The 24803-nt window shown below is 40.3% G+C and overlaps 2 protein-coding genes across 2 annotated transcripts; both read right to left on the bottom strand.

The window, feature by feature from the left end:
• Window positions 1-1378: 1378 nt before the first annotated feature.
• Window positions 1379-8791, bottom strand: GATD3 (glutamine amidotransferase class 1 domain containing 3). The gene is made up of 6 exons (XM_088051961.1): window positions 8563-8791; window positions 5917-5969; window positions 5170-5283; window positions 4720-4839; window positions 3471-3563; window positions 1379-3147 (listed from the first exon to the last, which is right to left on the bottom strand). The coding sequence occupies exons 1-6, from the start codon at window positions 8674-8676 to the stop codon at window positions 2955-2957; spliced, it is 687 nt and encodes a 228-aa protein (XP_087908087.1). The 5' UTR covers window positions 8677-8791; the 3' UTR covers window positions 1379-2954.
• A 750-nt stretch (window positions 8792-9541) lies between these two features.
• PWP2 (PWP2 small subunit processome component) lies at window positions 9542-24588 on the bottom strand. The gene is made up of 21 exons (XM_005526515.3): window positions 24475-24588; window positions 24254-24366; window positions 23546-23640; window positions 23103-23202; window positions 22473-22616; window positions 22057-22192; window positions 21394-21614; window positions 20788-20931; window positions 19986-20056; window positions 19161-19297; window positions 17901-18049; window positions 17136-17283; window positions 15968-16118; window positions 15304-15484; window positions 14209-14356; window positions 13180-13288; window positions 12819-12884; window positions 12459-12677; window positions 11661-11811; window positions 10561-10635; window positions 9542-10417 (listed from the first exon to the last, which is right to left on the bottom strand). Exons 1-21 carry the CDS (start codon window positions 24490-24492, stop codon window positions 10258-10260), a joined length of 2736 nt encoding a protein of 911 aa, XP_005526572.1. The 5' UTR covers window positions 24493-24588; the 3' UTR covers window positions 9542-10257.
• Window positions 24589-24803: the final 215 nt, after the last annotated feature.

The raw sequence follows: 24803 nt of genomic DNA, 5'->3' as shown, positions 1-24803 counted from the left end.
GGTGCATGATTCTTTCTCCCTTAAAAAAACCCATACTCTCTAAATTCAGACAAAGTGAAAAAAAAAGGTAAAAAGAGTTGAGGACTGTTAAGAGGGACCATCTGGATGATCCAACCACCAACCTCCCACAGGTGACAGCGATTTCTTCCAAAGATCGTCTTTTTTCTCAGGGCACCTGAATCTGAAGATTTGGCATCTAAGAAAGCTTTGTGCCAGCACAGCTCCACTTCCCAGGAACTGTAGGTATGAGAGCCTTCATTTTCAGCCTTCAGCCCTGCTGTGGTGAGGGAGTTCATGGGAAGGTTTAACCCAGAGCTCAGCTTTTCCAGCAGAAGAAGGTGCTGTTAGCAAAGGCACAGCTGTTCTTCCACCCTGGGGATTTCAATGCCATTTCTGCTGTGTGATAGAAATTCTGTTACCAAATTTCTTTTAAACCTCTTGCAGATGTGGGAAACACATGCACTTTAAAATGCTATTACATTTTATATGAACAATGACCTGCCATCCTCTGCTAAGGCTCTGTGTATAAAATTAACCATAAAAATATCCACTTTGTACAAGCAAAGCTCATGAAGGGGTGTTTTTGAACTGAATTACATAGTGGCAGTGTTTTAAATTCTGTTTCTTACCAACTTGATGCTGAAAATTTCATGAAGAATTTGATGCAGAAGCAAAAAAAGTTTCAGCAAATGTCCAAAATCCACTTTATGAACCATGCCTACTTCCACAGTGACTTGGTATCTGTATATGATTCCTTTGTAACATCACTGGAGTTGGTGATCTGCACAGGGAATATCTGAAATCCCCCAAGAAAAGTGCCAGCACTGAAGTACAAATTCAAATCTTCTAAACACAAACGTGATTTTTTTCTTTTAGTGACAATAAAATTAATCATTAGGAGGCTCCAGGAGCAAAAATGTTTATTCCCTGAACCCTGACTAAGCTGAGCATGCCCAATACTCACACTCAAGCTCCTCTTTGCTCACTTCAACAAGAAAATGTCACTCCACACCCCTGGGTAAGTGTTCAGCCACAAATGGCATTTGCCAGACACCAATTCAATCTAAGGCTTGTAGATTCATTTATAAAGCACACAATTCTCCCTCGAAAATATGGGTTCACTTCAGCAAGTCTGTCATGGAAGAGAAACTTTAATCCAAGTAAGGGATGTCATGTTGCTTGTTTGTTTGAATTTGAGAGATGTTGTGTCCTGCTCAATAGAAAGGTGACAAAAAACTTGGAAGAGGTGGACAAGATTCTGCTGAATTATATATGGAAAAAAATGCACAAAATTGGTGAACTGAAAAGCAGAAAATCTGCTAAAACCAACCAGCATGTTATCAAAGGCAGCTCCCAAACAAAAGTGAAAGGACAAGGATAAGATAAAGGCAGAAATTTATTTATTTATACATCATTATTCCAGACATTCAATAATACTTCTTTGGAGAAAGCTTTATTACCCTAAATCAGGGGAAGTTAGGATAATTTGAGCCTGTTTTTTCCATTCACTACTTATCATACAACTGCTTTAATAGGGGTGCTGTCCTTAAGAGTTGTGCGTCATGTCAGCGGAAATTATTTTCTTCTTCATTTCAAGACCTTTTAAAACTATAATGGGCCAATGGATGAGTTTTTCAAAGTGCTACTGTTGTGGCAGTTGTGTCCTGCTGCTGATTGGTGTTCAGAATGACTTTGTGAGAGTGAGATTCTTTGAAATGGAAACAAAATCTTTCCACTAATACCGAGTTAAATCAAGATGTGGAAGATGTCTTTTCCTTCAACAGATGACCCCGGCTGTCTGCTCCCAAATACAGGCCTGAGCTCAGACACCTTGAACCATACATTCATTCCTCTCTACTCCCATTCTTCATCCACTAGGTATGTTGCCACATGCCAAATCCCTACAACATCTCTGCCCTCAGCTTCTTCAAGGGCTTTGAGTCTCTTTTTCCCTCTTAGAACTGGTTTGACATTGGTGTGTTGGGACGACTTTGCTTCAGAACACATCCAGTCAGCTCCCTCTAGATGGAAAAGCTCAAGAAAACACTCTGTGTCTCAGGCCAGGCTCCTTGTCCTCTGCAATGCCCCTCTCTCAAAAAGGCATGGAAAATCCTGCAGCTGGGAATCAATCAGCTTTGTATCAGCATTCACTAGAGTGTCAACAGGACAAGCAGGTGCAAATGTCTCCATTGGTCCATGATATGTTTGATACTATGCCCTAAATTTAAACATTTCTGATTTTATTTGCCAGTTAATTTTAGCACATTCTTTACCATAGCCCCAATACCATCAAAGATATGGTGTAATGCTGTTTCACACATAAATGCTGGGGTGGTCACCACCTTATTTTTTGTATCCACATGAGCTTCGTAAAAAGGAGTTAAGGAAAACACAGCACTCGCAGATGCTGCCTGCAAAATGAACCAGCACTGACAAAACCTCACAGCTCCACTATCCTATAAAAACTTCCTCCAAATATGTTATATCATTCAGTTGTAAAGACAGCTACAACCTATAATCCAAGCTATGATAAGGTATTTTTGCCAGAAATACAAATGCTGCATGAGAAACCTGTGGAAACACCCAGAAACACAAGAAAACTACAAAATTCACTGATGGCAGTAAAATGTCTCTGAGCACAGTCTGCAGCTTTAGACTTCAGAAGAAGAATAAAAATCTCAAAGAGAACTGACCAGCTGTAACTCACACCAGTTTCATGTGCAAATTCATTTAGCACTTAGTGCATTACTGGGTGTCCAAGGGAGCTGACTGAGAATGACTTCTAACTCCCAGTGTGTAGCTACACAGCAGTAGTTACACAGCTGTGTACAGAAGACTTTCTAATCCTGCACTGCACCACTGCTATCTGCTACCCACTGCACATTCCCATGAAAATCTGTGTGGAAAAGCACAGGTCCTAAATGTGTTCATTCCTTTAATGACACATTTCTAAACTATCTCCCAACATGGAAATTACCAGGAAAGGATATGGTTACTTCTTTCACACAGTGCTTTGCTCCCAGCTCTTTGATGGCTCCTGCAGTCCCAGCATAAGGCCACTTGCCCCCTTCCTCTTCTTCATGGCCCACAGTTACCTCAGCACCAGAGAGCACCTTTGCTGCCAGCACTGGGGAAATGCAGCACAGGCTGCAACAAAAGGAATTTTAAGAGCAATTCTACAACAGCACTATTCCAGAACTTGCTCACAACTGACAAGATTCAAATGGACACAGTCTTGAAAATCTGAGATACATCACAAGGCAACTTCCTCTCAGCATTTCCTCAGCTTCTCCTTTGACAAACACCTACACAGCCAAATCTTTAAAAACACATTTAAAAAAATAGGCTACAAATGATACAAGACAGAAGATACTATTTCCAGTTCCAACAACAGCAGCACATTTCAACCAAACACAGGTTGTCTCCAAGCTCACACTTTCAAACAAATGCCATCCAACTCACATACATACCCAATAGGTTTGCCTGCTTTGTGGAAGTCTTTCAGGACTCGCTCAACTTCTTTGTTCACCTTGCAATCCTTCCCATCAACAGCAAAGGTAGATCTGTCACAACAAAAAACTTACACAAAGCTCAGTATAAATCTACAAACATAGGTATTTCCTATCTGCTGTGAAACTGGCTACAAAGGATCATCACAAACTTAACAGCTACTAAAACCTTGTTAAAAACACTCTGTAGATGACTACCAATGCTTTAGCCAAACTGTCTCTCTTCTAAGGCTTTGGTCTTCCAGAAAATCCCTTACTTAAAAAAAAATCTTAAAATGAGAATTATCAAATCAGCTTTCTAGGATTACTGAGAAGTTGAACAACAATCTTTTCAAAGAAGGTAAATATGTAAGAAGAAAAGGGAAGTAACATTCATGTTTCTCAAAACCAACAAAAAAGCATCTCAATAGCAGGATAATCAGTATTCCACATGGCAAACACTTCTTGTTTCCTTTTTTTTTTGAGCCAGCTGTTGTTTTATAATTATATAACAGGCAGAGAGGGAATAACAGAATAATAACACTACAAGCACCTGAAACCATTTAAGTTTTACCCTTACTTCCCTCAGACCCAAAAAGAAACACCACTAGAGGGGGGAAAGAGGACTTCTTATGCATTATCTAAACTCTTGAATTCTCATCAACATTGTTCAGGGTATTTAAAACAAGACAATTTGACAATAAGAAAAGACTTTGACAGAAGTTATCCTATTAATTAGGAGTTACATATGTAGTAAATAAGGCCATTTATGAATTTTATTGTGTGAATCTTGGTTCACAGAATGACAGAATGGTTTGTGCTGGAAGGGACCTTACAGATCATCTCATTCCCAGCCCTCTGCCATAAGCAGGGAAATCTCCCTCTAGACCAAGTTGCTCCAAGCTCCATCCAACCTGGAGTGGAACATTGCCAGGCATGGGGCATCCACAGCTTCTCTGGACAACCTGTTCAGTGCCTCACCATCCTTACAGCAAGCAGCTGCTTCTTAATATCTCATCTAAACCTACTCTCTTTCAGTCTGAAGCCATTCCCCCTTGTACCATCACACCAGACCCTTGTAAAAAGTCTCTTTCCATCTTTTCTGCACGTTTCCTTCAGGTACTGAAAGGCTGCAATTAGATCACCCCAAAGCCTTCTCTTTGCCAGGCTGATTATGCATAGTTAATTATGAATATTTAGTTGAGGAATCTGATGCTCAGTTGGCACTCACAAGTTTTTGGCAGCTCCAAATCCACCAGGGAATATCACAGCATCATGGTCTGCTGTAGTGAGCTTAGCCAGGCTTGAGATTTTACCACGAGCGATTCTTGCAGATTCCACTAAAACATTCCTTGAAGAACCAGAAATAAAACAATGTGATTAATTAAGCATTTGCACACAGAACAGTGTAAGTAAAGTTTTGCAGAGGAAGAGGAGAGTGAGGAAGGGAGGAAGCAAGAACATTGGTATTTAGTAACTGAAGCTGTTGATGGATCTGAAATGCTGCTGCTGCTGGGAAACACAGGCACTATATATAGTCAAGTCCAGAAAACTCATGTAATATCTTCTCTCCAAGAAAACCACCACAGCTGGCATAAAGCTACTAAAGGCATTCAGCCACATGCTACAAGAGCCATTACAGGCTGCTATATCTCAAGAGTGCCTGACACATCAGACTTACCTTGACTCAGCTTCAGCTGGTTGCCCTTTACTGTGGTCTATGACGTGCATCTGAGGGACATCTGGAGCATACATCTGAACCTCAGCTCCCCCACGGCTCAGGTGCACCAGTACACTACAGAAATGGAGATTAGACATGCAGAAAACTTTTAAGGGAGAAGCTTTATCTGACCCCTAAATCTGCTACAAATATTCCACCAACTGACTTTGAAAGATGAGGGAAAACACAAATCCTACCAAAACAGGCAACCAAGAAGAACAAAAGCTTCCTTCCTCCAAGTCTCCAGGTATTATGGAAGAATCCCATAATTAACAATTAATTAATAGCCATTAACATTTAATCTAGGCCTAGGTGACACATCTCTTTTTAATTCACAGTAAGAGTTAATTCCACTTAAGTATTAACAATTCTGCTGTTAGATTTAGCCCCAGGAACGAAAACTCAAGTGGTTCTGGAATTAAGACTGTATTGAACTCTCTTGAGACTGAATCTGGAACTCCAAATTTCTTTTTCTGAAGAGAGTGTCTCTCAGACTCTGTTTTGGCACAACATGCACAGTACTGCATTTTTGGACAATCACTGAGTTCTACAAGAATGCAGCCTGAGCTCACAAGTGTGAGAAAACTGTAAGAAACCTTCATCATTCATCTCTCAGGGTAATTCTGATGGCCAGAGGCAGCACAACTAAATTAAACAAACTGCTGCAATGTAACGGAGACTTTTTAGGAGCCCACAGTCCCAACTTACGCTGATGCCTCGTGGATTTCTGTGCCATCGTAGACACCACAGCCAGACAGGACCTGCAGTGAGAAAATAATAGAGTATTGCAGGTGACATGAAACTCCCCACAGGATCTTTCACAAGATTTAAAAAAATAGTTAACATACAACAATTTAAATGCAAGCTCTTACTGTGCCAGTGAACACCACGCTATTAGCACTGGTGTCACCACTTGACACACCGCAGAACTGCCATTTCCTATTTATAGCAACCCATCACAGAGTTCAGAAATAACCCCTATTTATTTCCTGGCTTATACATTTATACCACAGTTAATAAACTGACATGCTACCCTTAGGTATGTTTTTATTGTGCACACAGTGGGTTGTTCTGAATATCATTCATCTTTCTTATGAAGTGTCCATATCCATGTGAAACACTTTCTCATTCAGCTGCATATCAATCAGGAAAGGGACAGAAATTCACTTTGAGGTGGAACTTTAAATAAGCTACTTTACCTGCTGCTGTATTTTACCTGAGAATCTGCATCAGAGATCAAAGCTAAATCACTTTTAATACAATAATACAATTATGCTGTATTAGCCATACTTTAACAATGTGGAAATAATACCTTTGATTTGTTTACACCAGAGAATAAAAAGCACAAAGCAGTCAGCTACCCTTTGTAGGTGGAGAATTTGACAAAGTAGAAGGAGATAAAAACATTATCTTTAAAGTCCTTGTAATAAAGAAACAAAATCAAAAAAAACCAAATGTTTCTCTAGTTCCTGAAAGTACACAGATGAACTCTTTCGGGGCTTTTTGTTTGGCCCTTTGTTCTGAAATTTAAAAATCCAGTTAGAAAGTCAATTTCCTTTTCTCTTTTTTCTTTTTTTTTTTTTTTTTTTTACTTTAATCTCCTCCTTCCTGGCTTTCCCTCAGTTGTTTGTTTTTTTTTCTCAAAAACCTTGAGAGTTGTTAAATATGTTCATGTTTTTAAACATGAACAGAAACTCACAACTGAAAAGAACTGAAAAAAATCTGAGCTAGTAATGTTAGACTTGAAGGGACTTTCAGGTCACAATACCCAGGTGTCTGCTATCATGGGCATCACTTCACCAAGTATCACCATCACATTGCCCAGTGAGCAAGATACATGAATGTTCTTCTGTCCATGTTAATCCGGTTCTGATATTTAAGAGCTGCCTTTTACTTCACAACTTTTTATTTTTCATGGAATTTAGACTGAATAAACAGACAAGCAACTGTTCTAAGGTTATGCTCTGTGAGCAATACTTTTAATTTTTTTTTAACTCAGTGAAACCAAAATACTGTGACATTATTATTGTAAACTCTGCTATATATATAAATTCTTCTCTTATTTCAGTACCTGCCTGATAACAAATCTTTTACCAGTCAAAAATTTATATCATTAATGTCAAAAATCACATTTGTTTTCCCAGCTATATTTAAAAAGCTGTGATTTGCTAAAATGACAGCACTCCTGTTGGGTTACTTTTTAGCCATTTGGACCAGCATTCAGCCCCTTCCCAAGCCAATTCTGCCCCAGATTTCCTCATGAAGGTAATGCCTTCTTATGCCTTTATATTTAATGCTGTCTAGACTATGCAAATCTCGAGCTGCAAAGACTGTCCACCGAGTTCCAATGCTGTGTATCCATTTGGGACACCACCTACAGCCTATATTTTCCTTTGGCAATCTGTAGCTCTTTCATCTCCTTGCTTTCTTCTTTATCTGTAACATGTTTTACCCCTTCCTGCCAAAAAGCATAACCCATTTTAAATATATTCACTGCCAGTGACCTCACCCAGTAATACTATGAACTATTTCAAGTTAAAGCCTCCTGGGTTCCTCAGTACAAAGAAGACATGAAGCTCCTGGAGTGGGTTTTGTGGAGGGCAGTGAGGATGAATGAGAGACTGAGGAATCTCTCTTACAAGGAAAGGCTGAGGGAGCTGTTCAGCTTCAAGAAGAGATCACTGAGAGGAGACCTCATTAATGTGTACAAATATCTAAATGGGGACTGTCAGAGGATGGACCAGGCTCTGCTTGGAGGTGCCCAGCAATGGCACGAGAGGAATGGCATAAACTAATGCAAAAGAAGTTCCAACTGAACACGAGGAATAATTTCATTCCTGTACAGTGACTGAGAACTGGTACAGATTGTCCAAGGAGGGTATGGAGGAGGAATACTGAAGATATTCCAGAACCGTCTAGACACATCCGTAGGCCATGTGCTCTGGGCTGGCCGCGCTTGAGCAGGGAGGCTGGAGCCGGCGACCCGCTGTGGTCCCTTCCAGCCTGACCCATCCTGTGATTCTGTGCTGCTTCCCAAAGCATTTCCAGGCCAACAACAACCACACAGACGCCAATTTTCACATGTTTCCGAACCCTGGTCTGGCTTCCTCCAAGTTTCTGAACTGCCAGGGGCCTTCTCAAATTCAGCGTCTGTCCAAGGTTTCCCGCTGTCGCAGCCACCAGGCGAGACTTTCCCAGGCCGCCGCTCCGCCGAGCCCTCGCCTGCACCGGCCCCACCGCCTGAGCGACCCCGGCTGCAGGGCCGAGTGTGGCTGTGGAGAGCCAGACAGTAATAAACCCAACAAGCGCTTCTCCTCAGCGCCGGCCCGGCCCCCGCGCCCCTCCATTACTCACCACAGCGACGCGGGCGGCGCGGCAGCGCCGAGCGGAGGAGTGGAAGGCAGCGAGGCCGGCGGGCGCCGCTCGCCGCAGCGCGGTGCACAGGGCCGGGCCTCGGGAGGTCAGCATGGCTGAGGGCAGGGGGGGCGGCGGCGGAGGAACGGGGAAGCGGAGCGGAGGAGCCGGGAAGGGGAGCGGGTGAGGCCCACGGGAACCGGGATGGCCGCGCCCGGAGGCCGCTGCGCCCTTGGCGGCGGCGGCGGCGGCGCCCCCTGGAGGCGGGGAGGGGACACCTCAGGGCCGGGAGCCGCGGGCCCTCGTTCCCTCCCCGACCCTCATTTATCGGGAACGGCAGGGCTGGGAAGGCGGCTGAGGGCAAAAAGAATACGGTGCGGAAATTATAGGGGAAAAATAAGCAAATTGGCAGACGGTACAAAACTGGGAGGTGTTGTTGGGTCAGTCGAGGGCACGCAGGGCCTGCAGAGAGACCTTGATAAAGCAGAGATGGCCAGTCACCATCTGTACGAACATTAGAAAAGTGCTGGAATCTGCTCCTGGGATGGTACAGTCCCGGATGTACGGACAGACTGGGGAATTAAAGGCTGAAAAAAAAGGTATTAAACTATCAGAGAGTGTCCAGAGAAAGACAAGGAAGATGGTGAAGGCCTTAAGGAGAAGCCGTGTGAGGAGCGGCTGAGAGCCCTTGGTCTGTTCAGCCTGGAGGAGACTGAGGGGAGACCTCACTGCAGTTACCTTTAATATCCATACCTCTCTTCTATTCCAACAGTGGGAAATGACCAGAAAACAAATCCAGAAAAGCAGAACATGCTGAGAAAATAAATTCTGAATCACTGGTAACATCTGCAGTATCTTCATTAACAAAGCCCTTTCAGCATGTGGCTTGAAAGTATTACAAGGACAGACCCAATTCTTTGTATTCAGGTCCCTGCTCTTATTAGACAGTTCTCCCATTAATTCACAAAAACAGAGGGAATCAGAAGTTTCAGATTTTAATGTGTTAATAAACAACAGTAAAAAAAAAAGACAAGAAAGGGCTTTCATCAAAAAAAGAAAAAACACCCCCAAAAAAACCAACAAACCATGAGATTTGTTACACATTCTCTTATAGTTGCCCTATACATTTTCTCCATAGTTGCTGCTATGGGTCCTCATTTATCCTCATTATTGAAATCTCATGACGTTTGGAGGTTACAAAACTAAGAAACTGTTCCAGAAATATGTACATATTAAATCCAAGTAAAGTAACATTTAAAAAAGTTGAGACCAATACATGTCCAATTAAGGAATTTTTTTTATCCTTTTTAAAATTCAGAGTCCAACGTACGACAAGCCTGCACTATAAAATTCACAATACTTAATGTGCAAGGCATTTTAATAAAGAATAAACTTCTTCCAGTTGTATTTCTAACTTCATTAAGAACACTTTTTTGTTTTCTTCCTTGAAGTCAGGAATTATTGAAAGAAAAAATAAATCAGTTAATCAAGAAATCGATGCTGTCAAGTTTATAGCCAAGCAGTACTGGAAATAGGCGAAGTGCCATCCATGGCATATCCTACATTTCCATCACTACCTCCCATGGAACTCCATCACACTGTCAGGAATTGATGCCACTATGAGGGCCACTCATTCTCAGTGAATACCACTGCATAAAATACTGTCTGAGGTTTTCTCCCTCTCACAAACAGTAATTAGGAATGCAAATTATCCTTATGAACGTCTTGCATAAGATAATCACTGTCAGAATCCAATTCTTCTTCATCTTCTGGTGTTTCCTCTGCCGGGCGTTTCATGCCCCGCTGCTGTGAAATGGCCAACGCGTATTTGATGTTGTAGATGTTCCACTCACAGCTGTAAAAATAAATAGGAAAACGTTGTTTTCCTCCTAAAATAAACTCTAAAAGAAGACTGTCTCAAAAGTTTTAACAGCACATTGTCATCCCCCAAATCACTCCAGGTTTTTGACTTGAACTTTCAAATGTAACAATACGTACAGTTTTGAAACATCTTCAAAGTGACGCTGGATGCTCTTCTGAAGGAACTGAATCACAGGGAGCAGCTTCACTGACCTTGGGTGGAAAAAACATGCAGTTTGCAGTGCAGTTCATATTTACATATGGAAATCTAGAACTCTCAAGATTTTAACAAGCATACAACTTCAATGCCAAATTTTAAGATAATCCTAAAGAAACAAAAAGGTCTCTGCTTTTGACTCTGCCCACAATGATTACAATCAATACACGTAATATATTGTGAGAAGTATTTTTTCTAATGTCAAACTACATCTTGAAGACCTAATTCTGCCTATTGCAGCAATGACAGTTCCTTTCAGACACTACAAGACTTCCTGAACAATGGGGAATTTGTTTTAAATTGTCCTCTTGTACTTTAGCAGGAACAAAAGGAGATATTTTGTTCCAGTCATTTCAATAACTGAAACATTAATACCCATGCTGAAGCAAGGGAAGAGTTACACAATGCACTGTTTTTTTAAACTGCAGGACTCCTCAGATTACCTCTCACTTAGCCCATTTAAAATCTGTAAATTTGCCCGGTTTTTTTCCTAGGAATCTAAAAATTCCGTATTAGGGGTGGGCTGAATATAATTCCCACACCAGGCCCGAGTAGTTCTGAAGTACTCTGTAGGAAGGCTGAGTACTATCAGCTATAATCACAATCTGAGTCTGTAAAAATGCAATCAATACCTGCACATCACCTTTCAGCTACATTAAAGATGCATAACTGTTTAAAAACACAGTTGCCAAAATCTTACTATCACTCTTGAACTCACTATGCAGTTATTGTCTAAGCAACTCAAGCAGTTTTATCTGTTGCATTTGAAAAATGTTTCTGCAATATATCTTCACAAACCCAATAATGCATTCCAATTCTGTCATACACACTTTTTATAATTTTTTTAGACCTTTAAGATCAAGTCCAAACTGTAACTTTTATCAATAGTACAGAAGCTGCAAAACTGAAGTGTTCTAATTGCAGTGCATGTATTATCTAGAATGTCAGTAAATGTTAAGTAAAAGCCTTAAACTAACAGGTTTTTAATTTTAACAGTATTTTGACTTTCATGGGATCTCACCTTGTTTTCAGCTTCTGTCCATGCAGCATAAGCAACTTATGAGCCCAAGTGAGATAGAACTCCAAGTGACAAGAGGTCTCAAATGCAGAGCCCAGGAACTCCAGTAACTTCTCCACATACAGGTCTGGCAGTGATGAGCAGACAACATCAACTGTGCAAAAAGGAAAAAAAAGCCCATAAAAATTCAATTGAGTTGAGTTACTGTTTGGAATAACATGAAAGAGACCACAGGAAAGCATAAGGGGAAGGAGAAGAAAGAGGCATTTTGGCAAGTGGTGGGTATTTGGTGCTGTATTTCAGGGCAGAGTAGCACAATCTCTCAGAGGACAAATGTTCCTTCTTTGAACCTTCCAAATACTACCATATTTAAAAGCAAGAAATTTTTTTTAAAAGGAAAAAAAATGTCTTTTCTTGTGCTGTCAGTCCCAGAACTAGGCAGACTACTCCTGATGTGATGCCACAAGTGCTCAACAGACAAGATTCATCACTTTCCTCAAACTGCTGATTACATCTTTGTTTACTGGTTAATGGTCTTCATCACACAGGCACAGTGCTAAATCAGGTTAAACCTGATGTGCCCTTCCAACATCAGCTGCTTCTGAGAAATGACATCCAAAAACTCTGCCTGCAAATCTAGGCCTGATCAAATTCCACGCTGAAAAGTCACTAAATGAGCATGAAGTAGATTGGTAAAATTAAAACATAAATTAACACTAAAAAGTCTACCTTTACACCTCGACTTGTGGCTCCCACATGTTTACAGCTAGCTCAGCCCAGTTTCATGGCAGACCCACTCACCTTCACTGCTAGGGACAGCCTCTATGACCTCCTGAATTAATTTCTTCTCATTCAGCTTGAAGGCCATGACGATAGCCATAGTGTACTCCTTCTGACTCAGTGTTTTGTGTATATTGCTGGGTGTGACATCAATATCCAGCTCAAAAGGATCAAAAATTAGCCCAGAGTCCAGTGAATAGAGCAGGAGACCCTCTGTGGTGGTGGCTGCCCAGCTTCGTCCTAGAAGAGAAATAACAGTATTTAACAACAGAGTGTTCTAGAATGGAAACAGAAGAGTAATAATAATCCTCCACTACTCTATTATTTTGCATGTTTTATACAGAATAAAAAAGAAATCCTAAATTAATTGTTGATACTAACCTGTAGGACAGAATCGCACACAAGTCACCCTTATTTCTGGTTTGAAGTGTCGATAGCTCATGTCACCTAAAAGAAATTAAGAAGTGATTTAATGTATTCACCACAAGTTCACAGTCTAGTTATCAACTCTGACTATGAAGTTGCCATTAAATAATGTGCAGCATGGTAAAACCTGGCAGAATTAAAGACTGGGTAAGGAAGGCACAGTCCATGTCCAAGAGATCCTACAGCTTAAGTGGTGGGACTGAATTTTGTAATCCTGATGTTAAAACTGAGTTAAAGAAGTCAAACACTTCTTATCTGTGTCAAAGGTTCTGATGCACATAAAAGCAGAAACAAGAGAGCAAAGCCAAAGCCATACCTCTTTTTACTCCAGGAAGAGGGATGGCAACACCCTCATCACCTCCACCCCCTTCATCAATCAGAGCCATGCTGCCAAATTCAGTCATTTTTCTCCGATCTAAGTACTCCTGGAAAAACATGCAAGTTCCATTCACTGCACTGAATCTCTTCTCAAACAGCATTGCTCAGTTTAGACTGTGGTTTCACATTACTGTAACTTTGTTCTACTCCAGAGATGCACTGTTTGCTTCCCCAGCTGCAGTCCTACTCTTTCTGTCCTGCAGGTTCCCAAACTGCACTGTGCTAATGCAAGGGCTGTGTGGCCAGAACACTGAAAATGAGATTTTAGGGACCTCACAATGTAAGTGAGATTTTAAGAATCCCCTAGGCCCCCATTTCTAAATACCCATCCCCTCCAGGATTCTGTTTCAGCTGGTTCACTTTCTTTCAAGCCAGATGTAGAACTACACCAGCTCGTAAACCACTGCTGATAAAGCAGGATACTTGGAACAACAGTCAGATACAACCTGACATGAAAAATGTAACAATAATAATTCTTTTTGGTAAGGAGATGGTGAAAAGGGTTACAGGCATTTTTTTCCTTCTGATGTTTTTCATCATTCACTTTGCTTTTGAAGGAATTTAATTTGGCATTTGGCAATATTTAGAAACAGGTTTTTAAAGGTCAGTGATGTTCTCTGTCCACAAAAAATATCCTTCATTTCTTTGCTAACACAAATTGACACCGAGAGTTAGCTTAGTACAAAATGTTGGTAATTTAATTTTTCACTTCCATTTTAAGTTTAGTGCCAACTTAGTATGCTTAAGAGTTCTGCCCATTCAACACAGGCACACTACAAATCTGGCAAGAGATTCAGGAATTAATTCTGTTCCAAGAGGAATATTTCCTTCCGTTTCTCCTGCATAAACATAAACCCATTCTTAAAAAAAAAAACATTTATGAATCACTCTTAATGAGATGTTATACCAAAACCAAAGTTTTGTGGGGGTGAGGAAATGAAAAAAAAAGACTCCTGTGCTCACATACCTCCATTGCATCTAAAGAATAGTTGCATGAAATTTCAAATTTTTTCACAAGAATCTGTTCCTTGACATTATATATACAGACAAATTTTGACAATCCACCTGCCAGAATAGATTGACCATCTGCTGAGTAGCACAGAGTTGTAAAAGATCTGGTAAAGAAAAAGAGAAAACAGTTTAATTTCACTATCACATCTGAGCTAAAAGACATGAGAACAACGTGAAGACTCAGAAAATAACTACTCCATAGAAAAAGTGGAGATCTTCATTCACACATGGTACATACTTCACACACAAATTTATTACCAAGCACTTGGTGCTTTACTATGAATCACAGACAATTTAGAACTTCAACAGCTTTTCAAAATACTTCCATGCTCTGAATCTGAGTCACAGCTCAGTCAATGAGCTCTCAACTACACCATGCATGACACTAAAAAGCAGAAGAGATACAGAAAAACCAATGCCATGGCATGTTTGAAAGACATAGTTGAGAGCTCACCAGCAAAAAATACTGCTTTTTTCCAAAACTTTTTTTCCAAAATGTTATTGTTTCTTTTTCTTTTAATTTGTTTTGACTGGAAGCAATACAGAAAAAAAAAAGGGGAGGGGGGAAAAGAGAAGAATAAAACATTCTCTCATATACTTTCTGAGAGCACATAAATTCAACTTGCCTTTAAACATTACTTCACATGCACAGCAACAAGTAATAAACCCCATACCTTAATTACCTTCTTTAAAAAACATAATAGTTTCTACATACTAATGGTTGCATACTAGTATTTCTGTAGGAAGATATCTACTAAAAAACCAACCCACAGCAAATTAACCACTTGGCCTGAGAAGTTAATATTGTGTTGGCAACCTCAGCCCATCACTGATGAGAAAGAACACGTGCTCAGAATGATGCTGATCAGTCAGAGAACACAGCCAACAAAAAGGAGGCATCTAGATGTCAGGCAGTCTTTTAAAATCCAGCATCAGAATCAGAAATATCTGAACAGCAGATCTGAAATCTTCATGCAGAAAACAAACTGAAAAACAGCTCAAAAGTAACCCAGCGTGGCAGCCCCTTGTCACTGCAGCCCCCTGGACGTACTTGCCCTTGGCTGCCTGCTTGGCAGTTATTTTATCCAGCTCCTTCCTCCCCATCTGGAGATCGTGCCTGCCCTCAATGGAGCCAATCTGCACTGCATTTTCATGATCCCAAAATGTTATCTGGCCATTCAAAGCAGCAACTGCGAGCTCCTTGCCATCAGGACGGAAGGCAACAACAAGAACTGCAAAGAATTTGGCAACAGTTAAAAATGCAGTCAGATACTTTTCTAAGAAGATATCCTTCATTTTTCTACAGTCTTATCACAGCGAGTAGAAAAAGCTTAAGAATAAAAACTATGACTGTATACTTTTTCTGTGGACAACATACAGATGTTCAGCTAATCATAATTTCTTCTCATTCAGCTTGAAGGCCATGACGATAGCCATAGTGTATTCCTTCTGACTCAGTGTTTTGTGTATATTGCTGGGTGTGACATCAATATCCAGCTCAAAAGGATCAAAAATTAGCCCAGAGCCTAATTGAGCTAGAATTAAATTAAAATATTTACTGCACTGTTAACCAAGTACAAGAGTGAAGTATCTGAACTTTTGATTTCCATTTCTATGAATAAGTCTCTCTGTATTTGACATGCTCTGTGGATATTAATATACTTCACATAGTATTTTTATATTTTATAAAAGATGAGAAATTAAACAAAAATTACCATCTGAGTTCATGATAAATGTCTCCTTAGTTCTCCAGCTGTCCAACATATCCCATAATTTGACAGTCTTATCCCAAGAGGCACTGGCTAGAACACACTTCATTGGATTAAAGGATAAGCTGCTGATGGGACCCTCATGACCTGCTAAGACCTAAGAAGAGAAGAAAAAATAACCTGCAATTAGGTGAAATAAACTTAAATCTGTGTAGTCTGCACTCAGTAAACTCCAGATTTAGCCAATAAACCACGCCTGACTTGTCCACACATGCTTGAGATCACTTTTGGACACAGTGCATGATGCACACCAGTGATTCTCAATTTTTTACTTTCACAAGTTTTTAAAAAACCCTCTGAAGTGCTACCACTATATAGGCATCTACAACCACTCCTATGCACACACTTTAGGAATGCAGTGTGCCATTTTCCTCCCTCCTTTCCAAACCATCTGACCAACTGTGAAAAACCAAGTCACTGCTCTGAGAATTCAGTATCTCCTGTAGCTGCTAACACTCCAGAAAAAAAAAAAAAAAATAAAAACTGAAAATAAGAGTAATAGAGTTTTTCATTTCATGGAGCTCCTACTCCTCAAAAAAAAGGTATCAAGGAAAGAAACTGAACTCAAAACTCTGGAGATCCAGGTCAAGTATATCCTGAGTTACTGAAGTGATCTGTATTCCATTGCAAAATTATCACTGAGCTCTTCTACATGTACAAGATATACAGAAATGCTTAAGAATTGAAGAAAATAATTGAAAAATCATGCTCCTGCTCTTCTCCAGCAAAACCCTTCACAAAATCTGTATCAGCCTTAATACAGGAATTAAAATTTTTTCATTGCCTCCAGAAAATATGTGGAAAAGAACATCTCTGAACAAGAAGGGAAAGATTCTCATGCCCATGTGCTACCTCAGCAATATGGGTGTTACTTCATCACCAGAAAGAGATCATTACTCAAAAATTTTAAAAACTATTTCCCACACAAATTCAGGGTGATCTCCGTGCAATAAATTAAAAAAAAAAAAGCTGAGAGCAACATAGTGCAGCTCCAGTTTTTGAATATAAATGTAACAAAAAACTTATTGTACTGAAATCCCTGACTAATCCCAAAGTTTGTGAGTATCACCACACAGTGTTAAATTCAAGCCCTCCCAACACTGTGGGTCCTTACATCCAGCAGCCTCCCACTCTGCATTGACCAGATGAATATTTCAAAGGAATCCTGGGAACCAGCTGCCACAATCTCACCACTGGAGTCCACAGCTAAAGAGGAGAACTGACTTGGTCGTGGAGATGTAAAGGTGCGGAAATTCCGGTACCTGTTGAAGAGGCATAAAGAAATTATGAGAACATTTTAGGTAGATTTAAATGTGTGTTTAAGAAATTTGTTCACAAAAGGAGTTTATTTGTTTTGTAAAGACTTCTAAGCTATGTATAGAAAAAATACTGTTTGTATAAAATTAGATGTGATGCCTCAGCATGATTACAAGATTGAAAAGAAGAATGAAAAACTCTGCAGAAATAAGAGACAGAAATACTCTGAGGAGCTTTCTTCTATTAAATAGCATGTGTCAATTTTTCAGAAACGTGGGCTTGTTTACACACCCAATTCTGTGTATAGCTGTATTACAATATGGAAAATGCTGTTAGCCAAGTGCCTTCTCCCCACTCAAGTAAAGCCAGACAATGATCTTCCTGGATTTCCAGCATCTCTGAGGAAAGTTCTTCCAGAATTTTCTTCACAGAAACTGGATGCAGTAACAGCATTCCTAATTACTATCTAAATTTAAATCAAAGGCTGAACCAAAAAACAGTAAGGCAATGCTGCTCACCTTCATGAGACTTCAAACAAGCAATCAGCAGCTTGCTGTATTTTGAGGGGAGTGTGGAAGCTGAGGACCAAATAAGACACAGAAGCTTTCATGCAAAGAGTTACCTGTGCAGATCAAAGGCACGCACTGTTCCATCGAGGGAAGCACTCAGAATGACATAACCAGTGGAAGTGAAAGTTACAGCAGTGACACCACTGTTGTGTTCTGTGAAGGTGACAAAACAAAAGCTGCTTGAAGTGTTCCACACTTTCACCTGTGGGACAGACAAGAAAAGACTTCTCAGAATCTCCATCATCAGTAACGAGAAAATAAGGGTAAGGCGGCAGCAGCAGAGTAAAGAAAAACTAGTTCTAGAACTCTGCAACAGCATAAAAGACTTTCAGTAATATCCCTAGAGAATTCTCTGCAAATGAAGAGAACAGGCCACAACTTTTCATTAAACCCCTAAAGATACATTTGCAACATACAAATTTAAGTGGAGAAACACAAAGTTGAAACAAAGTTAATCTTCAAGAAAAGCTGTAACATTTGCTGAGCATCTTGAGTTTCCAAGCTGTGTACTGTCAGGAATAAGACAAGTGTAAAATTCAAAACCAACTCTGAAGCCACTACAAAAGTTACCATTGAGATGATATTTCAGTTGTCTGTTTTGTTTTTTCCCTAAACAAAAATCTTACACATTTAAGTTTCTACAGTTTGAGACTTTGGGGGTTTGGCCCATTTTCATTCTGTATGGCAGAAGCCATGAAGTGACAGATCTTCTGGCATTCCAAAGTTTTGATAGGAAATCAGCTACTACTGTTATCCCATTTATGCACCAAGACGTTGTGGCAAAACATCTTTTAAAATAAAAGTACCTGCACACACAGCCTATCATTTCAATGCAAGTCATCCATGAGAAGTTTATTTTTCTTTTAAATAACAAGCTTATGGAATGGCACATCAGAACAAAAAAATTGCACTTGTACAAATCATTTGCAACTAATTTCATATCAAAAACAATTATTAAAAGGTCAAGAAGTTGGGCAGCTGAAGTTCATTTATCCCAAAATATCATGGAACCATAAATTAACACATAATGAATTAAATATTTTTGTATTTATGGTGACTGGACCTATAATAATTTAAATACTATCTGCTTGAAAGCATAAGTGATGCAATTTGCAGACACAAGTAATAACAAAGCAAAATATATACACTCTAGAGAGAAAAATCAAAACATTTAAGGGAAGGATAAAAATTTGACTTAATAGTAAGAAAAATATGTACCGATTACAGTATCAGAGCTTTCTACATAAAATGGAAAGTCAAGCTACTTATGACATTATTAAAAGCTCATATTCCAGCAATACTGCCTCGCTTACTTTGCCATCCTCCCCTCCAGTTACTATGTACTGTCCATCTGGAGAATATGCCAAGGAAACCATGCTGTTGAAATGGCCCTGCTGCTTCAGCACGTAGGACTCGCTCTGCCATTCCCACACCAAGAGCTGACCCAGACCTGTAAGCACAGCAGGATTAACCACAATGACCTCCAAATACAAGCCACAAAACACACAGTGGCAAGCAATATTAAAAAAAACAACAAAGGTTGATGCAGACAGGTTGAATTCTGCATCTTTCAATCCTAATAAGAGCTTTTTTCTTTTATAACTTCAAGGCAATTTCCATAAAAATTTCCTCCATGAGCTGTTACTTGGAATAATGTTTTTAATACCACAACAGCAATGTTTTCAAACAGTTGAGAAATGAGCTGGTAAGAAAAGCAGGGCTGCACATAAGAGCAAAATTTTGGGTTTCATGTAAACAACTATGGACAAGGTGGGAATGCTGGAACATCCAGATAGGTTTGTAAAATGCCATGGGCTACATATGGCAAAAGAAGAGGGAACAGTCCAGAATGAAAGCAGAAATTAACTACAGGGCATCTGGGCTCACCCAAACTCTGGTAGGGCTTTCCTATATAAAAGATGTCTTTTTTCCTGTATCAGCAAAATACTTTCTTGACTCATCAGAATTCTGTGAGAGATTCTTTAGTGATATTTGCTTTACTATACCTAGACACTACAGACATGAAACTATCAATTATTTAACACTTGGAGTCAAAACTAGCAAGAGGGATTTGGGCCTCATGCCCACCACATTTCCCTGCTTTTCCCATGCATACAGACTAAAACGAACTGACAAACCTGAACATCCAAAAGCAATCCAGTCACCGGTGCAGTTGATAGAAATAGAAGCTATCCTTTGGTCTGAAATACTGAAGTAAGAGAATTAACCAATAAACAAACTTGTGTGATAAAACTTCAAGTCTAATATTTATTAATAAATAAATAGCTGTCCAAACAAGTTGTTGGATTGTTGTACTGAACTTCTGTACCACTGTAACATCAAAACTCACAAAGTTCATTCCTTTGTTCTACTCCAAACCATCAAACATTCCTTATTCAGAATGAAGGTAGAGTATCTGCATCCCAAAGATGTACTTGCCAACAGAGAGTAAAACTCCTCAAGTTTAAGAAAATAAAATTGGGGTTTTTTATACATGGAAATTGTTTAGCTGCCATCATACAGCTATGGAAAAGAATCTGATTTGATTTCTCAACTCAGACACAACTTACAGATAATTTTACATATGCAGAACTTTCCAGTTAATATTTTCTACATAGAAACTGAAAATTTTAAAATGGACAGAGTTAAAGAAGTCTACAGCCAACAATCAGGAACTTGAGTAGTCTCCTTATTCAGACCTCATGTTTCCAAAATAAGGAGTGAAATTATATGGTATTTATTACATAAATTTATGGTTCTGCCTTTCCAGAAATTACAGTATTAAATAGATAGTCTTAAGATTTTTGTGCTCTTTTTATTCATCCTTCACTGCTTAACATGATGTGTTCTGAATCAAACAAACATGAAACCGCCGCAAAAGAACCTATTCCCTTCCCCCACAAAAACCAAACCAAATATATTGACAACCCCGTACCTCACCTCAAGGAGTGGATCAGATTGAAATCTGGAAGTTCGTGGAGATGAAAGATTCCAGAGGCAAAACCAGTGACTAAAAGGTGTGTTTTCTTGTGATAGGCTGCAGCTGTCACATTATTAAAATCTCCCTCTTTATTGAAAAAATACCTGGCACCCAAGAAACAAGAAAAAAGGTGATTGTTAAAGAACAGCATGTTATGGAGCTGCATCTCCAAGCAGCTCACCAAAGAGCTGATGAGCCACCTTCATGTCATCTCCTGAAGTCAACCAACCCCTTCCAGCAAGAAATCAAAGCCTCAAGACTTAGGGTACTGTAATAAAGATCCCATTTACACTTTCTGAGTTTCAAACAACAGCTCATCACAGGCCAGTATTTCTTACATTGTTAAAATTACACTTGTTATTCTGAAGGTGAAAGCTAGTGCCCATCATATAATCAAGGTAAGACAGAGAGGAGTTGTACCAGAACTACTTAAAATGGGATCTACAGTAAATTTCTAAATCCTGGGTAGTTTTATACTTTGAATAAGTTTAACAGATGAAAAAAAAAAGCCCAGTACAATAAATCACCATTACAACTTTGATTTTTGATAACTGGAAACCACTTACTTCGCAACACGTGAATATTTAACTTTATTTCTAGTCTCTTGTTCACTTGGATCAGCTTTCCCATGAATTTCTTCACCCTTTGGCTCTTCAAGTAGTTCCTCATCGTCTTCTGCTGCCTTCTTTTCCTTTGCTGCATCTTTAGGGGGCATGGGCTTCAAACCATCCAGCTCAGTGTCACACTGCCACACACACAGAGCTGCATCCTGGCTAATTGTGTACAGCTAGAACACAAACACACAAATTATTCCTGTCCAATACCCATGCTCTGTGCTCTGCGAAAATATGAATATGGACCTGCAGAAGGGTTAGAAAGTGTGCATTCTGTTCTCAGGATACAATTCAAGATGCTTTGAACTGGGAGTTTCACTTGTCCTGAACTGGTGAATTATTTTGCCTGCCCTCAGAAAAATTTTGCAAGGACCAAAGGGCTCATTACCAGTCAGCAGTACAGCTAAGATAAATCATTTTTTCATATTTAAAGCCATAATGCTTTGGGGAAGCAAATTTAAACACATAATTATGGCAGAGCAATCAAGAGACACTTCTAAATTCTGAGATATTGTCAAAACAGTCACCTAAAGATAAGATTTTGTTTCCACTACTTTAATATTTAATATTAAAATTAAATATTAAAATTCAAATGTGTTGTGTGATTATACATACATCTAGGCTGTTCTCTTCAAAAAAACAGGCAACTATGACATCCTTATGGCCTCCAAGAGAATAGTAAATCAAGTTTTCCCATCGTTCTGCTCCAAACACCCACGTGGACATGTCCTTGCTCCCCACTGCAAAGCATCTGCAAAAGAAAAGGCAATTCCAATTGGAACACTGCACTGCAAAACTCTTCACTGGGTGGAGAATGTTCTGGGCTCAACACCAGCAGTCACCACTTTATTTTACAAACAACAGAGTTGTAATCTGAGGGTGGCTTTCTGGTCTGCCTAATTATATTTTTTTTAATTAAAGACAGAATTTTTAAAGTTCATGCAATACTTCGGAGGAAAGAAAATGGGACCACAATGTGCATTCAAATATCTACATGTGCAGCCAGACAGTGCTTCAGTTTAACAACTCACTTGGAATCATCAGTCCAGTCAATACAAGTTGTTTCATCATATGGACCATAGTAGGTTTTGTCCAGAACAAATGCATTAAATTCTCTTTTCTTCCCAGGAGCATGGTACAGGTAAGCAAGGTTGTCTTTTGTAACCACAAATTTCCTGGCATAAAGGGGGGAAAAAGACATAATTGCACACAAATCTGATAAAGCAAACAACTGTTCAGTACAGACTGCAATACAACGAAACAATACAATAATAAAAAGGTTCCTGTGCTACTGAAACAATAAGAATGGATTGCTTTTGAACAAGAAGTATTTTCAGACTGATATTATCTCCCATTTCAACATTATTGAAGAGAAAACCTCAGTAAAAGTCACTGAAGTTGAATAATGAAATTCTTATTCTCAAAGCCTAAAAACAGAAGGAAAAGTTCAAATATTCAAACAAGGATGTTCTGTTTCCAAGGCTTTGCTTTCCTTCTTTTCTTCCCCTCTCAATTCTACAAAGTGACCCTGATCAGCTCAAAATCTCCCCTGACTCATGAATAAGAAACATTCCCAGATCGGTTAGGATGGCTTCATAATCACAACTAGTTTATGGGGCAATTCCTGCTGTTTAATTCTAAAGCATGCAGTCTTTACTTACTTGCCATCAGGGGAAAAGCTGACACTGTGAACTGGCTTGTGAAAATAAAACTGATGTATCACACATTTCCCAATCAAACTCACAAGCAAGGCAGCTCCCTCTGTTAAGAAAAAAGGGATCATGAGAATAATTGAGTTCCCAAAGAAATCATAATCCTAGAAAACCTTTTTTTAAAGAGGGGGGGAAATTTTCAAGACAGGGTGCTTAATATTATTAAAATAAAAAAATACAATTCAAATTATGAGATACTATCCAAATTCTGTAAACAAGTTATTTTTAAGTTACGTAAATAAAGATAACTTCCACAAAAATTCTAAGGTAATTTTTATAGCAGACTACTTCTAATTTTGTGTTAAGGTTGAATACCTAACAATAAAAGATTTCCTCCTCTCAAGGTTTTTACCGAATTATTTTACAAAATAAATGTCTCTTTGTGCAAGTACCTTCATCAATTAGAATGGCAAGGCTTCCATCTGGAGAGAGCCCCACACACACAATATTGAGCCTTGTAGCCAACGGCAACGTCTCACACTTGTTACTGCAATAAAGACACACAACAGTAAAATGGGAACAGGAATGCAGGAAGAACATCTTCGGTGTCAGTGGAACGTTATTTGATACCTTTGTTAAGACCACAGACACAATTTGGACTTAAACCCCCACAATTTTGTTTAGCTGCCACAATGCCATGAACACCAGAGCTGGACTCGATGATCCTTCCAGTCCGGGATGATCTGTAATTCCACATAAGAGACAGGCTCCTGACTGGGATACGGGCACAGGGAGCATCAGTCACAACTCTGGCACACAGAACAGGCTGAAGATGCTCCACGTTTTGTTACACACAAGAACCATACAACTAAATCAAACACAAATCCATTTCTTCCCTTTTCCTTTTTTTCCCCCCTCTGAAATACACCTTTACGCAACTCCTCTGCTGTTCTCCACATGGGTGTACCCACACAACCCCTGACAGCTATTCCATTAGGCAGGCTTCTACCTTTTAATGCTAAAGCAGACGCTTTCCAGGATATTTTGGCAGGCCGAGCATCCCGGAGAGCCCCATGGGTCGGCCTCCAAAACCTCCTCAGAGCTTTATTCCCCCCGAAACCCCCGCGCCGGCAGCGCCAGGCCCTTCCCCGCTCTCTCACTTCTTGAGGTCGAAGAGGGAGATCCTGTTGCCGACGGGGCTGAGCAGGGAGTTGCCATCGCGGGTGAAGCTGAGGTTGCCGCGGCGGTACACGGTGCCCAGCAGGCCGGAGAACTGCGGGGGCAGGAAGGGGCAGGGTTAGAGGGGCTGCGGAGATGGGGATCGGGGGAGATGATGGGGACATGATGGGGAGATGGGATCGGGGGCTGCCCCCCGGCTCACCCGGTACGCGAAGCGCATGGCGGCCACACGTGGGGAGCGCGGCCGCGGAACTGCGGCGCTGAGGGGCGGGCGCTGGGCCGGGAGCCGCACATGCGCCGGGAACGGGGCAGGAAGGAGGGGAGGAAGGAAGAGAAGGAAGGGAGGAAGGAAGGGAGCGGAGCGGTTCCTGCGGGCTGTCACTCCCGGGCGGTGGCGCCGCTCTCTGTCCCCTTCCCCATCCTCGGGCCCGCCGCCGCCGCTCCCGGGCCTCCCCAGCAGCCGCCACCAGCCAGGGGAGCTGTGGTTCTTTTCAGTGAATATATTGCGGTATTTATACTTTTTAGTAAATG

This window comes from Pseudopodoces humilis, chromosome 2 (genome assembly GCF_049639895.1).
Source record: "Pseudopodoces humilis isolate 2021_Gansu_Grassland_sample_001 chromosome 2, ASM4963989v1, whole genome shotgun sequence".
Classification (NCBI taxonomy): Eukaryota; Metazoa; Chordata; class Aves; order Passeriformes; family Paridae; genus Pseudopodoces; species Pseudopodoces humilis.
This window is presented reverse-complemented; position numbering and strand designations above follow the sequence as displayed.

Excerpts from the sequence above, each read along its gene's own strand:
- GATD3 (XM_088051961.1), bottom strand. The coding sequence starts at position 8,676 with ATGCTGACCTCCCGAGGCCCGGCCCTGTGCACCGCGCTGCGGCGAGCG. Across the intron at positions 5,970-8,562 it reads GCGCCGCCCGCGTCGCTGTG|GTCCTGTCTGGCTGTGGTGT; the intron begins GTGAGTAATGGA and ends TTCTCACTGCAG. Across the intron at positions 3,564-4,719 it reads TTTGGAGCTGCCAAAAACTT|ATCTACCTTTGCTGTTGATG; the intron begins GTGAGTGCCAAC and ends TTGTTGTGACAG.
- PWP2 (XM_005526515.3), bottom strand. Across the intron at positions 23,203-23,545 it reads TGCCATTCTAATTGATGAAG|AGGGAGCTGCCTTGCTTGTG; the intron begins GTACTTGCACAA and ends TTTTCTTAACAG. Across the intron at positions 14,357-15,303 it reads AAGCAGGCAGCCAAGGGCAA|ATCTTTTACAACTCTGTGCT; the intron begins GTACGTCCAGGG and ends TTTCTTTACCAG.